At 49.2% G+C, this 16,634-nt stretch overlaps 1 protein-coding gene across 4 annotated transcripts in view; it reads right to left on the bottom strand.

The window, feature by feature from the left end:
• LOC142085133 (regulator of G-protein signaling 8) overlaps positions 1–15,738 on the bottom strand; it is a 28,331-nt gene extending 12,593 nt beyond the window's left edge. The window contains exons 1-5 of one of the 4 annotated variants that reach the window (XM_075156792.1): positions 15,669–15,738; positions 14,171–14,382; positions 7,399–7,457; positions 3,380–3,481; positions 2,390–2,454 (exon numbers count right to left, since the gene is read on the bottom strand). In XM_075156792.1, coding sequence (XP_075012893.1) covers positions 2,390–2,454; positions 3,380–3,481; positions 7,399–7,457; positions 14,171–14,382; positions 15,669–15,675 — 445 coding nt within the window. In that variant the 5' untranslated portion in view covers positions 15,676–15,738. Of the gene's footprint in view, positions 1–2,389; positions 2,455–3,379; positions 3,482–5,383; positions 5,919–7,398; positions 7,458–14,170; positions 14,383–15,668 lie in introns of those variants that run through there. The other 3 variants (XM_075156794.1, XM_075156793.1, XM_075156795.1) reach the window with 3 other exon arrangements.
• Positions 15,739–16,634: the final 896 nt, after the last annotated feature.

Raw genomic sequence — 16,634 nt, 5'->3', positions numbered from 1 at the left:
AGCAGAAAGCATCACTCAGCCCCCTGAAATCAGCATCACAATCTCCCTTCCAAAATAGACGAAGGAAGAGTTTACGACAGATGTGTCAAGCAGAAGCGGTCTACCTGCTGAGGCTGTAAGCCTCAGGGGAAATTCTCCCTGTGCCCAAGCTGGTGCTTAGCCCATGCCCCCAAGCATGAATTCAAGTTTTCCCTGGCTAATACTGCTCACCTGGGCAGTCACAGAGAAATTAGACTGAGACAGTTCTGTCCTCTTCTTGGCACTAGAAACAGAATATCAGCTGGCAGCTTTACTGCAGATGGATGCAGGCAGGCCAGGCGCTGCTTTTCTTACTCTGAAGTTTTGGTCAGATAAGCCACAACACTCCCTTACCTAACATCAGCGCATGTTGCCAACAGCAAAAACGCACCTCTCTCTTGTTCTCTTTTCATAGCAGATCTTCGGCAATTCTTCTGTGTTTTGGATACAAGTATACATAAATGAAACCACAATGATTTTACAAGATAACTCCTTTTATGGATATACACTCTTCTCTCCTTTAAACCAGTGTAACTGAAATAACACTTCTGTTTCAACAGAGCTTTTAGTATTTGCATCGTTATAACCTTTGAGTGCCAGGCTAGCAATTCCTGGTGCAGAGCAGTTGCAATGTATTCCTTTAGAAAGTAGTTTATTAAACAACAAATTTTTTTGTCACTGATCACCAAGCAATGTCACCATGACTGCTGATAAAAAAAAAAGATTAATGTAAATTTTAAAGATCACCTTGTTGCTATTAGGAACTGAATATTTTTCATTAGGTGCCAGAGAGTTATCAGAATTACTTTCCGTTCTAGAGACAGGAAAAAAACTGATAATTCATTTATCACTCTATAAGGCTAATTTATTAATAAAAACAGACACTCTTGTAGAGGCTGTTGGATGAAATAATTGAAGCAAGGTTTGATTTAGCATTCGCAGCAGTCAACTGAAGAGGGAACAGTCTGTATAATGTCAGTACATAGATGCGTAAATTCACTGTAACCAAAGCGCTCTGGCTGCAGTCTGTATCTATTAAAGCAAACTTCAACTTTTGCACTGGTGAAGGAGGAACAGGGGTTCGAGTGCAGAATGGTAACACTGATGTGAATATCCTGTCCTCCCCCCTCCCCATCCCCCAGGCATCCTATAGTCTCTTTGGTGCATTTTTCCCTTCTTGTCTTGAATTTTGACAAAAAAAAATGTTCCCTCTTAGCCATACATGGCTACACCATATTTTTTTTTTCTACTGGCTGCAAGAGCAATGATCTCAACAAGATACTGCTGCTAAAATTATATATTGCTTTTTCTGCCTTGGACAGCCAGCCTGTTTAAAGTTGTCACTTAATTCCCTGCCAAAACTGTTGTCATCTCAGTAGAAATCCAGCAAAATTACACTTTATTTAAAATAATAATATAATTCTACACTTATGTTTTAAAATATAAGTGTAGAATTATAAATGTGGAAAAAACCTGAATCTCGAAGAAAACCAGACAGTTCCTTATTGCAATAAAATAGTTCACTGCCCACATTTACTTCTCCCCAACCTTGACTCGCTCTTGTTTTATTCTCCAGCAGAAACACATTAATGAACCTATACTGTGAACTTCGCTGTCTTGTTTATAATGTCTCAGCATGAAAACGTTGGTGAAGCAGAATAATATTTTCTGAACAGAACTGATACAATTGATCTATTGAATGGAGCGAGGTGTGCTGATTATATGTTTGCACAAGGTTTCTGGATGTGAAATTTTCAGGTTTGCATTGGTAACTGTAAATTAGATTCTGCTAAGGGCTACCATGCACGGTTTCTCTGCTACAGAGCAAGTTGTCCAAGGTTACTGAACCACATGCAGTGCTGTGTCGTAGCGCTCCCAGCAAAGGCTGCGCTTCAACACGACGTAGCTGCACAGCAGCTCAGAAGAGCAGTTGGAGGGAGAGGGAGACAAGCCGGTGTCGCGGATCCCAGGGGGCTTTAGCAAGCTGAGAACCTGTCCTTCGCTTGTGCGGAAAGACTGGACCGAGGGGCACTTGCCAAAGGATGGTACGCATGGCTACAGCCTTGGGGTCCTGCCTCCAGCGCAAACCCAGGAGCTGGAGAAGGCTAGACCTTGGTTTGATGAATTTATCAGTTACGATCACCCAGTCAAGAGCAAAGCCAGGAAGGGAACTCACAGAAACTCCCTCCCTCACCTTTTAACCCGAGGACAAGTCCTGCCTACAAAGGACTGTGACTGTTGCCTAGCGGGTAGTAAGCAGCTAGGCGAGGGACCGTTCCCGTGCTATGCAATGCATACTTTGTTTGCTCTAGCTACAACCAGTATTAAGGGTACGAAGGAAAAAAAAAGGTAGAACTTGACCTCTACTCACATTTGTGGGACAAAAGGACATCAAAAGAGTCTGCCCATCTTGTTGCTTCTTCTGTTGACAGTCTTCTGTAAAGAAAGGAAGAGGCAAATTACAGACAACCCACAGCCACTGATCCCCTCTGGGGCTGTTTGACAAGGACACCGAGGAAGGCTGGAATTCTTCTCACCTAACTTTGGAGGTTTACAATGTAGAGGTCTCCAGGTGAGCAAGTCACCCTGGGCTCCCTGTAGAGTCAGTGAGGAGATACCAAAGGACTTCCTCTCTTCATCTCACATCCCCAGGTAGGCAGGTAAAATGGGCCAGATGAATCACACCCGAAAAGGGACCAATTTTTCCTCATTGACTCTAAGCAGAGGCCCAGGGAACAAGTTCAGATGTAGACATTTACATTGTAAATGCCAAAAGTTAAATGACATGAGACCCATCCCTGCAGAAGTGTTTGTTTCTCTCTCCTGACTTCAAGGGCAAGGTTAGACTCTTAGCTTAGATGTAAGCAGTGACTTGTGATCAGATGAATCCTATCCCACTCATCTCAAATCAGGACTCTGGATTGTCTGAAGCATCTTCCTTAAGCGTTGTGCAAACTAACATAGGACTTTTTGGTAGTGTTTAATAACAAGGCTTAGCTAAGGAGGACCGCGACCTGAAATTGCTGGTCGCCTCTTATACCGAGTCAACTGCTCAGATTTCAATTTGTGATGACAGAGGGGTAAATTATGTCTTCAAATATGTGCAGACATGTCCCACATACAGCAGCGGGGACTGTGCACGTCCTGTCTCACGGGAGAACTTGTATCAATGATCCAGGTATTTTCTGAGGCTGTTCCTGCTGTATCAGCACTGTTTTGTTTTCTTCCTTCCTTGTGGCTAAAAGAACTGGACAAAGCTTATACAAAGTACAATAAAAGGGAGATAATACTAGAGGGGATGGTGGGTAGGGAGGGGAAGGACAGAAATGGGAGTGGGGTGGGATGCTGCAGCTATACTCACTTCAAAGCCCGGTTGGGCTTGTCCGGAAGAATAGCTGTGAAATCATTATATGAGTCTGATTTGTGAGACAGGCAGCCCAGGCGAGTCCTCATCCCTCTGTTCCTGTGGTCGATGTGGGGGAGCAGGGGTGTGAGCAGGGGAAAACCAAAGAAGATGATGATTATAAGTCTAGCCAGAGTGGCAAAGAAAAACCCAAAAAACAAACCAAAAGACCTCAGTGGCTCTGTGCCTCATCAGACCTGCGTCCTTGGTTCCCTCATCTGTGGGACGGACCCTAAAACATCTCCAGTAAGATGCCAAGCAGACGTTAAGGATGGACACAGCACCAGAGCAGCGGAAGGCTCACCCACACCAGTCATTCAGCTGCTCTGACTGGCAAAAAGGCTTTTAAAGGCTGCGCTTTGGGATGGTTTCTTGGAAAGACCTGCTCTGGTCAGGTGTGGGAGGAGAGCAAAGGGAGGCAATACCAGAAATCAGCCACCACGATCCAGCAGCACCCGAAACAGCACAAATACCAGGGCTTGAGGGCAGGAGGGGGCTGGAGGAAGAAGAGAGGGAGCAAGGCACCTGCAAGGGGAGCCTGTACTGCAGAGCCACGAGCGCCCGTCCGGGATCCCAAGCAGCTTCTTTGGACTCAGGGTTACATAAGAGACTAAAACTGCCTCTTTCCTGACAGGCTTACCCAGGCAGAAAATGGCTTTATTGCTTTTTTCCTCTAAATTTCAAACAAGCCCCAGAGCCTTCGCTCCTCCGCCGGTCCCTCGCATCCTTGCCGGCCCCTTCTCGGGATAGCCGGCGTGTCCGCAGCATCCTTCGTTACATAACCCCGGGATGGGGAGGAACACAAAGGGAGAGGGAAACGCAACACACACATGCATTATACGGGACTAGCATCGTCTCCTCTCAAAAACATATAGGTGCCGGTTAACGGTTTTACACGGTCTCTAGAAGGGCAGAGCTTATGATTTGCCTCTCCAGCCCAAGGGCATCTCTTCTGCTAGATTCCCCAGATATTGAACAAGGCCATTCTCTCCTCCAGACCATGGCAGGAGGATTTAGTGACCCAATCTCCACTTCTCAGCTGCTGGACTCACTTCCAAGCTGGAAAAAGCCCTTCTCCGAGCCCTGCTGCCAAGCAGATGCCAAATACTTTCCGTCTGCAGAGGGAAGCACAGTATTTTTCCCTTCCATATGTAATTCTTGCAGAACACTTTCAGCACCAGCAACTGAGCCAATCTGTAGCACGCCTGTTTCCCCCTTCTCCTCCCGCCCTTCAGAGAGTTTCTATTATTGCACATTTTAATGTAATCTTAAAGCAAATTAAATGTTAATTAAATGCAATGAGTGTCTCCCTGGTGCAGCACAGGCAGCTCGCAGCGTTTAACAAGCACAAAAACCTGAAGACCTTCAGTCGCAGAAATTGTTGCACAGCCTCAAAATATGGACCCGTGACCAGTGGTCTCGGGATGCTATGCTACATAAACCTCCAACATCAATGCAAAAATACCGTTTGCAAAGTGTCATGTTCCTAGCTGAGTGTGCTGGACCTGCTGTGCTGAAACGGACACCGAGTCTGCTATAGGATCTTTCTGGTATCTTTCCTGATACCTCCTGCCCCCAACCTTTATCTTTCCTGTGCTGTTTGTTCTAGCAAGCTCACGAATTTCTCAGCAAGAGGTGTGACATGCATTACCGCAATGCTGCTCAGATTTCTCTCTGATGCCTGAGATCAAGGGACTGCAGCAGGGAATCAGAGCGTATGGGGGACAGAGATGCTGCGCCATGAGCAAGGAGCTCTCATGGAACACTGATCTCCAGGTGAGGACTTCTAAGACAGGACACAGGAGAAAGAGAGGGAAAGGAACCAGGTCTGCAGGAGGTGGAGAGGCAAGGGAAGGGCAGGAGGGAAAAGGGGACACTGCAGTGAGCTGAAAGGCTCGCTGGATGAGGTAGACAGCAACAGGATGGGCAGGGGTGAGGGATGCATCATGTCTTTTCAGTTACCTCCGTGGGATCAGTAAGGCAGCCATTCAGGCATCCAGTTATAGTTAACCCTTTAACTGGCTGGCTTGGACAGCAGTCGGGGCTGTTTGCAGGAGGCAGGAGTGCGGGAAGGAGGGATTTACTGTTTCATGTCCTGGCACTTAAAAATATATCACAGAATCCTCTGCAAAAAAAGGAGGGCCAGTTGTTCTCAACCCATTTGATCCTCGCCTCCTAGCGTGGAAGGATGATTTTTTCAATGGAAGACGTTCAGAGCTGAGGGATGATCACAGAGGAGAGACAGCATTTCCTTCTAAGACCAGGACCACGGGTTAAGTCCAGCTTCAGGTCTAAAGTGATTTGAGTTTGGCGTTACAGCTCACCACAGAGCAGCAGGAGTTGGCATTATCGCACTCATCATTCAACACTTCTGAAGGCCTCTCCTCGACAGGCAGAGCTCCGGACTGACCTCGCTAAGACGACCAAACTACCTCTTGTCCCTGTCCCTCCAGGTCATGGCTGATGTTACTGGCCAGGCATCATGGAAAAGCTGGCACTGCAAATAAAATAACAGGAGGACTTCACGCGTCTGCAGATGCTGGTCCTTTCACCATCACAGGCTCAAGCACTCACACAAAAATAACTCAAAGAAAGCATCTCCTCTTCGGGGTGGTGGGAACCTGCGGGGAGCCACCAAGGAGTTGCACAGTCTGCAAAGCGGGGGGAAGGAGGGAGGGGATGGCAGGGTCCCCGTGAGCCTTGGCACACAGGCAGCTGGTTGAACAAATCTCACATCAGAGAGTGAAGGCGAGGTCCACCAGCCAGGAGACCGATGGGACAAAGAGCAGGACTGTATAGCGAGCAAAGGGCAATCCTATTTGCCAGGATACGGCCAAGCTCCAGATAACCTCCATGTCCTCTTGCTCAGAGGGAACAACTGAGGAAGAGACAAAGGAACTGATGAGAGCAGAGACTGTGCAAAGGAGCCAGGACTCTGCTCTGCTGGGGCCTGGGGAGATCCCAGAGCTTGGGCTGCCCATCGCAACATCCCTTTTAAAACCTGATTACATTAAAATCGCACAAAGCCTCTTCCCAACTGAATTAATGAAACTGGGATTGTGCTACATGCCAGTGAGTGCATTTCCTTAATCCCTACCCTGACCGGCTGCTTCCATACGCTTTAACTGAAATCAATCCTTGTAATTCCTTAAGCCCCTTTAAATTTCCTCATTAACAGCTTCACCCACATGTGGGGCCACAGCACATGATTTCCTATAGTCCAGCAGCCCCTACTCCTCCGTCCCACTGCCGCTCCGAAGTGACGGCTGGAAGCGGAGCCAGGTGCCCTCTCCCCCACAGCCTCCTCTAGCAGCTTGCTTTTTGGGGTACTGTTATGAAACAGCTTTCTGCCCTCCCCCCCCGCCCCCGCAACAACAACCTGCACAGCTGAGCAGCACCGAACTTCCCTGTGATCCCAAAGTCTGTCTGACTTCACGGACACCGAGACCTGTATTGCCCCTGAAGGCAATCCCACTGCTAGGCTGACATACTCATGGATATTTCCTCTGATTGCAAATAAAGCCAGTCGATTATGACTTTAGGAATATAATCTGTGGCGTTTGGTAAAGGCATCCTGGTAGGGATCCATGGTGAGGCTTTTTGCCTCCTGCTCCATCATTCATCCTACCTCCCCCTCCTACGAAAGAACCCCAGTGGTCAAGGAGAATTGCCAGTCTCATCATGGATGTGTTTTGGGGGTTTCTCCTTGGGAGACAGAAAGGGAGGGCTGTGATTATGACATTCAGGTTATCAAACCACCCCAGGAGATCACCTGAGCAAAGATAAAGAAGCCATCCCAATAGAAAAAATTAGCAGCACAAAGGTTAAAAAAAAAAACAAAACAAACAAACAAAACAAACCAGGAGATCTCAGGGGCTTCAAGAGATTAAGACCATCCATTCACATGCAGAGAAAGCCAGAAAAAACTGAACACAGAGGCACTGCAGACAGACAGACACAGAGAAAAAGATACTCACTGCCTTTGACCTGTCCTCTCCGCCGGTGGGTCTGTGCTGACAGCGCGGTCAGAGAGGCTCTGGGGAGAGAGCAGAGCGGTCTTCTTCAGAGACAACCCCCTGCACGGGGTGAAAGTCCCACTTCGACAGCCCTCCCCACCTCTCTCCGAGGAGCAGCAGCAGCGCAGCTCAGAGCAGATCGCTCTCGCATCCAGCAAAACCCTACAGCAGCCTCAAGCCGGCAGGCTGGGGCTCGGCTGCGCAGCCGGCTCCCACCGCTCATCGGCAGCACTGCCGAGGAGCCCACCTGATCAGCACGTTTCGCTGCATCCCCTCCTCGCCCACCTGGCAGCAAACCCCCAGCTTTTTCCCCGCTGGAGATGGGGGAACTGCTCCGCACGGGCAGCGGATGCCAAACGCTGGCAGGGAGCATCTGGGGGTGGGGGGGAATGCCTGCAAAAGCGCTCGCTGTTGTCACCCTGGGTATGTCGGAATAAAGCATCCGCCTGCACCGTTTTAATCGACTCCTCTGAGGTTTAGGGAAGGTTGCTGCCCTCAGATCACAGATCATCAGGAGTTGCCACAAACAGAAGGGATGGGAGAGTTTAATTAAAGAGCCCAGGTGTCAGCAGGGCCAAATAAAATCATTAACAGGCAAGGGAGCACCTTATTGCAAGGCAAGGGATGACAGAAGAAAAAATCCACCTGGCAAGTCAGTGATGTGACTGACCCCTTTCATCCATCTCCCCTTCTCTCACCTGAGGTGCACAGTCCTGCTCGCTCCCTGCCCCGCAGCAGGCTCCCTGCAGCCTCCCTCGGCGCGCTCGCCTCACGGTACAGGCTCCGATTCCCTTTTCTCTCCTGCACCCACACCTCCATCCTCCAGAGGATGTATATCGGGTCTCCAGCGCACCCAGCGCCTCTAACAACCACCTAACCCACGCCCCCCCAGCTCTGGGCTTAGCTCAGCCATCAGTAACAACACCTGGGTGTCACGCAGGCTGCACAGGCACCGATGTGGGTCACTGACTCACCCAGGGCTCAAGCCATGGGATCTCCATTGCCTTTTTGATCCTGACAAAGTTGATTGACTAAAAAAAAAAAAAAATAAAAATAATAATAAAAAAAACCTCCTCTGCAGTTAAACAAGTTATTGCCTTTTTCCTGGAAACTTGTAGTCACCTGCCTCTTCTCTGCTAAAACACTGCTGGGCCTGACATCCTGGTGCTACTAGCAGGAAACAAGTCTTGAGACAACACATTATCACCAGGCAACATCCCTGGGGAAAGACAGAGTCCTGCAAAACTTACTACGAAAACACAGGGCTTAGTAACACTGCAGCAGTGATCCCAGCTCTCCATCATCTTGGATCCCCTCCTTCACAGCTCAACTTGGCAAGGAAATATTTGCCTTGTTCCCATCCTCCCATCGCAAAGCCCAGGTCATCCTGACTCAGATTAATCATGTCTCCAGTTATCAGAAGACAAGCACTGAAAAAAATGCCGCGGCTGATACAATCTCCTCTCAGCTAAGGACAAAGGTTGAGGTTCATCTTATGCCTCTGGTATGACAGGCCGGTTTGTTCAAGTTAAATAACAGTCAGCTTCAGCCCTTGCCCCAAACCCGAGCCAAGTTTAATGCCTCATCACCAAGAGTTTAACTTCTAACATGTCATTTTGGTTTTAATGTCCACACTTCCAGGTTCTCTCTGGGCAACCGCAGGATGTCAGGAGTGACAACGTTTTCGTAATACTTCCAGGACGTCCCTCAGATCTCATTTACACACACAGACATTGTGGGGTGGGCGAGGTCAACAAAATGTTCAATCAACAAAACTCTAGATAATTCTGGTCCATTATTCAGATACCTGGACTTTGCTTCAGTCTCAAACAGATCAAAAACGCTGTTCCACTAACTCTGGATGGGGTAGATCAGAGGACCACATAAGCGCTCCTGCTCCTCCTCCTACTTTTATGCCAGTTTTATATATTGCCATTTCAGAGCCATCACGAGTATGGACAGAGACCCCAGTCCCCATTTCTCCAGTACGTCAGTACACGCTTTTCACAACCTCAGTGAGACCCTGGAGCAACCCACAAATGACTCTGAAGGTTGACAGTTTTTTTCTTCTAGTTTCCTGGGCCAGGTGTGAGTTAACAGAGAACAAAAATAAGTGAACTGGGTTGACACAGGCACTATGGGAAATGTAATTAAATTGCAGATAAAGAGAATTATATTTTTACAGGGTAATATTTTAGAAAGCTTCTGTGCAGTAGGAGAAGAGGTTTATAGCAAATTCCTTTTCAAATGGCCCTCCTGCTTCTGACTGTAGCTTCTGTTTAAAAGCTTTTAATAAAATAACTCGTTTTGATATTAGGCTTGAATCCCATCCAAAATTTAAAATCTCTCCAAGAAATACTTTAAAGCAATTCCCTCATGACCTGCTAACAGCAAACACACAAGCGGTGAACACGTGCAGCGTTGGGAGTGTTGGCTGTCACTGGTCAGGGTGGAAGGGAATTTGCCAGCCTGTTCCCAGGATGTTTATCTTCTCTCCACCATCTCCAGGGTCCTTTTCACCCTCCCCATTTTAAATACCTCCCTGCCTATTTCGTGTGTTTTGTCCATTGATCATCATTCAAGTGCTTTTTACCCAAAAATTTCTGGACCAAAACCCCTCCACCAATTTCACTTGGTCCCAGTTTCTGCCACCCAGCTGCTAGATAAAATTGTGTGGCCTGAAGACTTCTGTTCCTTCCAGTACGGCTGCCCTCACGTATCCATCCAGACCAGGAAGGCAGCTCTGGCTGGTAGTTGTGTGGCTTTTGCCTCTCCAGATACAAGGATGCTCCTCCCGGGGCTGGCAGCTGACCACCCTTCTCAGTTTGGCGCTGGAAGATCAGAGGATGCCCACACTGACTAGCGCATTTGCTTGGCTGACATCTCCAGTGGGTTTGCCTTAAATAAACTCCTTCACCTTGACATTTAAGCAAACTTCTCCCTATCTTCTCACTCTTGCTCTGTTTCCTCGGGGGCCTGCTGCTGCCGCTCTGGGATTCCATTATTTTATGCTTAACGAGCCGTCACGCCAAGCCTGCTGCTGTCACTTCCACTTCTCATTTCTGACTTCGTGGCCTTGTCATATTTACAGTGATCCGTGCCACAAGGGCTTTGAACTTCTTTGGGGTTGCGTTCATTCTTACTTTGTGACTTCTCCTGGTTCTGTGCCAGCATCTCTCTTTTCTAATACCGTGCTGCAAGGAGCTTGTTCATGACTTGCTAGTCCAAGAGGTTTTTTCCCTAGCACCAAGACAGTGTTTCTTCAGACTGCTGCGACATTTGGCAGCTACATCCCCACAGCTGAAGTCATTCTTTGGTACGTTTTCACGAGATGCTGTTGCCTCTGTGATCTCTCTGGAAGATGCTCGGTGATGTAGGCTCTGTGACTGCAAAATGCCAATTACACGGGGCCAGCTGCCTCCCACAGTAGTTACTGCTTTGGGAATTCAGGTGACCTGCATGCGGCAAAGCCTGCCTTTGGCTCAACCGCAAGCCTTCAGCCATGGATCACTTCTGCTGTGACCCAAGCGGGCCTTGATTTTTTGCTGGAGGACTGGAAGGAACAACCACCCTTGATCTGGAATGGCAATCCTAGCAAATCTCCCATGATACGAAACGTCATTTGATCTCCTCCGACACATGGTCATTCAAAATTTATCCGGAATCCAGACTGGTACCTATATACGCCCAACCCCAAGGTAATTCAAATTAGTAATTAATTTATCTCCAGAGCTTGCTGTTCTCCACCACTGTTTGCAATTAAAGCTGGAAGAAAACTGTTAGTAACTGACATCTGACATGCAATGTTCTGCTCACTGTGCCAGGCTGCCTGCCTGCTTGTTGGAGGGTCCAGGGAAAAACACACTTGGTCCAGCACGAGGTGACTGTCTTGGCAGGAGGGAATTATGACTGACATGGATAGCTTCCTAAACTGCAAAACAAATGACAGACTTGTCTTACTTGTGAAGACAGCCAAGGGAACGGCTTCCCCTTCTAAAAAAGGAGCTCCAGTAGCGTCAGGAAACATCCACAGACGTAGCTCAGAATGGTTTTAAGGGGTTAATTTTTCTATTCACCATAAACCTCAAATAATTTTCCACATCAGCCCAGGCAAGCAGGAAATCCTGAAAGGTGAAACAAGGAGAGCTTGAGCTTCAGGGCTAGGCGAGGAAACCAAGCAGCTGATATAGTGGATGGGGGGTTGATAAAAGAAGCCACCTCTCATGTGCTAACGAGGCAGGGCAGGAGACAGGAGACACCCACCAAGTTGAACTCCCCTTGAAAACAAAAGACTGCGTTTAAAAATAAAAATGAACTACATAAAGTGTGATCCACGGTTCTGTCTTGGGCTTAGTTTGAGACCATGGCAGCTCTTTAAATTCTCTCTGTGTCAATGATAAGAGTGTCTCCTGGACATGTTTGCAGTTCTCCGGTGTTGCGATTGCTGCAGCAGAACAGATGCAGAACAGAACAGCCTCCGCTGTGAGATGGCTCCTGGCCCCAGCCTGCGTGCTCCCGACCCCCTCCGCAATTCCTCCGAGCAGGTAGGATGCAAAACCAACATCTCAGCAGCGTGGAAGGCTCCAGGCTGAGAGGGGCAGCGCACGAGACAGGAATCAAAGGGAAGAATTTCCCCTTTAAAGCACTTCATTACAATTTCATAATTGTTCTCCGAGGAAACATGTTCCTGTGCCCAGGAGCAGTTACATGTAAAGAAGCGCGTCGGTGCTCCGTGTGTGCGTTGGAGAGGATGCTGTTAGTGCGGAGCAGGGAGGCAGAAAGGATTGGAGTTGACACAGAGCTGCTCTGTGCAGCCTTGGAGTCCTCCCAGCTTTCAGCATCGCTGCTGCTGTCAACATGGCAGCGTCTGTAACGCAGTTGGTGTGTACGGCTGGGAAGCCGAGACAGATCCACCCCAACAGACAGAGCTCCACAAAGATCCCCTACCGCAGATGCTCCATCCCTTGTACATTTTGACTGAGATGTGATGCTCAACATGGGCCAGGGGGTGAGGCTTGCTGACAGATGGGGTTAATTTTCTGCCGAGAGATCATTCAAGGTGCTTGCAAGCCACCTGCATTTTGCGAGCTAAGCACTGCAAACTAGTCGTTTATTGAATGTTAGAAATCAGCCCCGAGATCTCGGGGTTGCAGTCACAAATCCATTTGTGACGGACAAGTTCTATGCTCCTTTGCTCTTATCGCTGCTATTTCAAAGACTTGGGCTTACAGGGCATCTGGGTCCCACAGCAAGGATTTACTGGGGCTATTAACCGCTATACAGATACACAACATGGCACTAGGAGGTCATTCCCAGTACAGCAAAACACCTGAGCACGTGCTTAACTTTAAACATGTGAGCAGTTGAATAGATATTTGTACGATGAAATACAGAGTTAACCACATGGGTGAGCTGGGATTTCTCTTTCATCTCTGGAGGCTGCTGCTCTAGCCTTAATTAAAACATAAATGAAGTGAGTTAGATGGGCTCATCCTCTTTCTCCAGCAGACGGTGGTTCTTTCATAAAAACATCTGCTGCATCCAGCACCAATCTCTCCTTGGGAGACCAGCCTGCAATCATCGCCAGTGCCCCACCAGTCTGGGTAGAGGTGCACACCGAGCTCTGCCAACGCCTGCACCAGCCAAGCCCTACAGACTGGGCAACGTCTCCAGAGCCTCGTGGAAGGACTGCAGGACAAGAAGGAGCTTTGAAGGAGCCTGGGGCCGCAGGAAAAAGTCTCAGAGAAAGGCAGCACAACGGGACAGCAAAAGCACAGCCCTTTATGCAATGTGTACGCTCCCCAGATGGAGGAATGCAACTGCATTCCTCTGGGATCGGGTGCAGTGACAGCCACAGAGAGAAGATGCTAGCACGACGGGTCCGCACGACGGGTCCCTTGTATTTCTGTGCCAAATTACCAGCTTATTCCCCCCACCCATCAAACACCAAAGAGATGGCCCTTGCCGCTGCAGAGATCCCCATGAATTACAGCAGCCCCGCAGTCAGGGCTGCAGGAAAACGAGCCCCCTCAGGTTAGCTCCCAGTTCATCCCCCAAAGAGTGCTCACGCTCCTGCCATCTGCAAGTTTTCGCTACAGCCTCTGCTCAATGCAGTTCTCTCGCCTCCAATACATTCTCCTTTCACTCCAGTTAGTCTTATTTTTAACTAGCTCAGCCCCAGCGTTCAGCCTGGGTGTTAGTCACAATGTCACAGATACCCAAATATTCAAAGGAAATACAATCCACCATTTTAAAATAACAACAATAGCGAAGGAGGGGGAATGAAAAGACAGTGAAGATCTCAGAGCTGCAGGCACCAGCACAGGCTGACGTTTTCTCCCAGCATCAAAGGCCCACCGCTAATCCCATTGAAACGGAGATCACCCCAGAACCAGTCCTGCTCCTGTTATCAGCCCAGGCAGGGCTGGGCTGGGGTTAACATCAGAAATACGCTGTTCTCTTTCCCCGCCTGTTAATTAGAAGCAATGTCTGTGTCCCTTTGACCATTCCTCAGACACCACGAGAAGATTAATGCACCGGGAGAAGTGCTGCCGTGATATTAATAGAGGTGACATCTGAGCAGCACCCTTCCCCTCCCGCTTTGCCTGCGGAGCCATCCTTTCCCACAGAAAACTGGGGCAGGAGCAAGTAAAAATCCCTGCCCCGGGGCCTCGTAACCAAGCAGAGGACCACAGAGCTTTTCATCACCCACCAAGGCTCTCCTAGTTCTTACCTGTCTTGCAGCTGGCAGCAGGGTGGTGGCTACGTGGCTTTTGGTGCTTGATGGACATGGCTGGTTGGGACCCTGAGGAATAGTGTCTGCAGACTCCCAGTGCATCAGGGAGGTGAAGGACCCAGCCCGGCCACAGTTATCTCTGGAAGAGCAGCAGCACTGTGCCACTTTTCCTGGCTCCTTAGCCCTGCATCTTGTGAAAAGAACAAGAGCTGGTGGAAGGAGGGGGGTTATGAAAGAAAGGGAAGGGGGAGAAGGGAGAGAGCGAGCGCGCGCTCTCGCAGATGCACACACGCAGAGCAGACAGAGGTTTGTATAGGATGGCACTGCCTGACTTGCTCTCATTACTGCCACAGGCTGGCTGCTGCCCATGGAGAACTCGCCAGCATCTGCTGCTGGCCGAGGGCACAGTGGGGAAAAGGGACAGGGAAGAGATTAGGACCTTGTGGACCATCAGGGCAAGCAAAACTGCCACTTGGGCACCGGGGGCTTTGTTGTCTTTGTTTGCTTTTACCTGGGAGGGGAAGGGCCATACTAGAGGGCAGGAAGGGATTGTGGGGTAGCGAGTTCAGCTTTTCCTTGATGACTTCATTTCTCCTTTGAACAGTAAAAAAAAAAAATCCCCAACCCCAGTCCTCCTCAGCTGCGCTGAGGGATGGCATAGAGCTAGTCTGACCCAGAGCTTTTAAAGATAGCATTGCATTAAAACAGACAGAACACAGGTTGCACATACCCAAAGCACCAGCATCATTTAAAGCTCAGCCTCCCCCTCTCGTTCCCATTATCCGGATCGTGCCGATACCGGTCCAAAGGCATGGCAGGGCTTTGGAGGGTGTGGAAAGGACTCCAGCCGTAACACCACCCATTTGTACATTGCACAGAAAGCTGTGTGCAGAGCTGCCTGCAGTCCCTGACACTCTGCTGCAATGACAGACCCAAAATACCAGGGATTCAGAGATCTAGCTGTTATCCTCCCCAAAGGGGCACCAATTCCTTGCTCCCCAGATTTTTACAATGTGCTTTTCTAAAGCATCACATGCTTAGAAGCACGTGCCCCTTTGGAAGGAAGTGAGAGCTTTGTGCCTAATGCCTTTTTCAGCTTTTTGAAAGATCCCACACCTCTTCCCCTCTTCTGCCCTAGTGGGTTACCACTCAGAGGGGCTGGGTCTCGCCTGGGGTGCTCAGTTCTGGTCAGAAGGATTAAAATGAAAGCAAAGTCAGACGCTTAAGGTATCATACCCTCCCCTGAAATCCCCAGTCACCCATTTACCGCAGCTCCCTACTCTAAGGTTTCCCACTGGTGATTTCAGAGACACATAGATATCTAGCCACAGGGCTGCTGCTAATAAAAATCAATGGGTGTGATGCACTGAATTACAAGCGCAGAAAGTCTCCAAGTCAATACCCTCCACAGCAGTTAACCTGAGAGTACACCACGTTGCCAGGTCCGTCTCTCTCTCTAAATGACTATCTTCAATAATACACCTTCAAGACTCACCTGACATCGCACGCACACGTCTACGGCAGAGCAGGATAGGACCCAGTCAAAATCCAGCACCCCAACCGCCTGCCTGCTCAGCTGGCCTCAGGACATTGGTGCCCAGCTCCAGGAAACATCTCCCTCACGGGTCACTCTGCCAGGAGCTGTCAGAACGTACGTCAAGTCACAGCATGCCATCAGCCCTGGAATAGAAAAGGTCTCACTGTGGATGCATAGCTACGCATGCTTCTCTGACCATAGCAGCAGATACATTGGCCCAGGGGATGATCACCTGAGGACCTACAACGAGGTATTCTTCTTTCCCCCCACAACAGGAGTAAGAAGCGGAGATTTGATGCTATGTCAAGATCCTGACCATTCCCCCACCCACAGCAGAGAGACCCCAGCAGCACTTTAGGCTGCTGAAGTAGGGAGTAATATCACTGCAACGGGGAGGGCGCAGGCATCTGTTTCCCAGCCCTGTGCATCTGTATCACTTATATCACTAATAAAGCAGCCTGGAGTCTCAGTGGATGCACGTCAGCTTTCTTACATCCCAGGGCTGAGATATTTCCAAATGACATCCATTCTCTATAGGGGTGTTTTTAAGGCGGATATACTGCAGTGCAATCTCCCAGTACATTCGGGGGGGCAGGGGGTGAACCACCTTTGGGGAAAATACTACCCACACCTGTGTTTTCTGGGGAGTGGGGAGCCATCTGCTCTGCGTCCCAAAGCATGCAGCCAACCTTCCAGTCTCCAGGGCGCCGTGCAGCCTGCCAGGGAGGCAGACCCTCCGGCATCCTTGCAGCCACACGGCTGGGCTCCGACTTTCCCAGCGGGAAAGGACAAGGCACCTCGGATTTGCAATGCAGTGTCCAGGACTTCGCAGGGTCATGCCGCTCGCAAGGGGACACCATCAGTGCCACTGTTCGTTACCACTGTGAAGGCTTTATACGGGCAGGGATGGTTTCTTCCCGGCTG

Source organism: Calonectris borealis, chromosome 8 (genome assembly GCF_964195595.1).
Source record: "Calonectris borealis chromosome 8, bCalBor7.hap1.2, whole genome shotgun sequence".
Lineage (NCBI taxonomy): Eukaryota > Metazoa > Chordata > Aves > Procellariiformes > Procellariidae > Calonectris > Calonectris borealis.
This window is presented reverse-complemented; position numbering and strand designations above follow the sequence as displayed.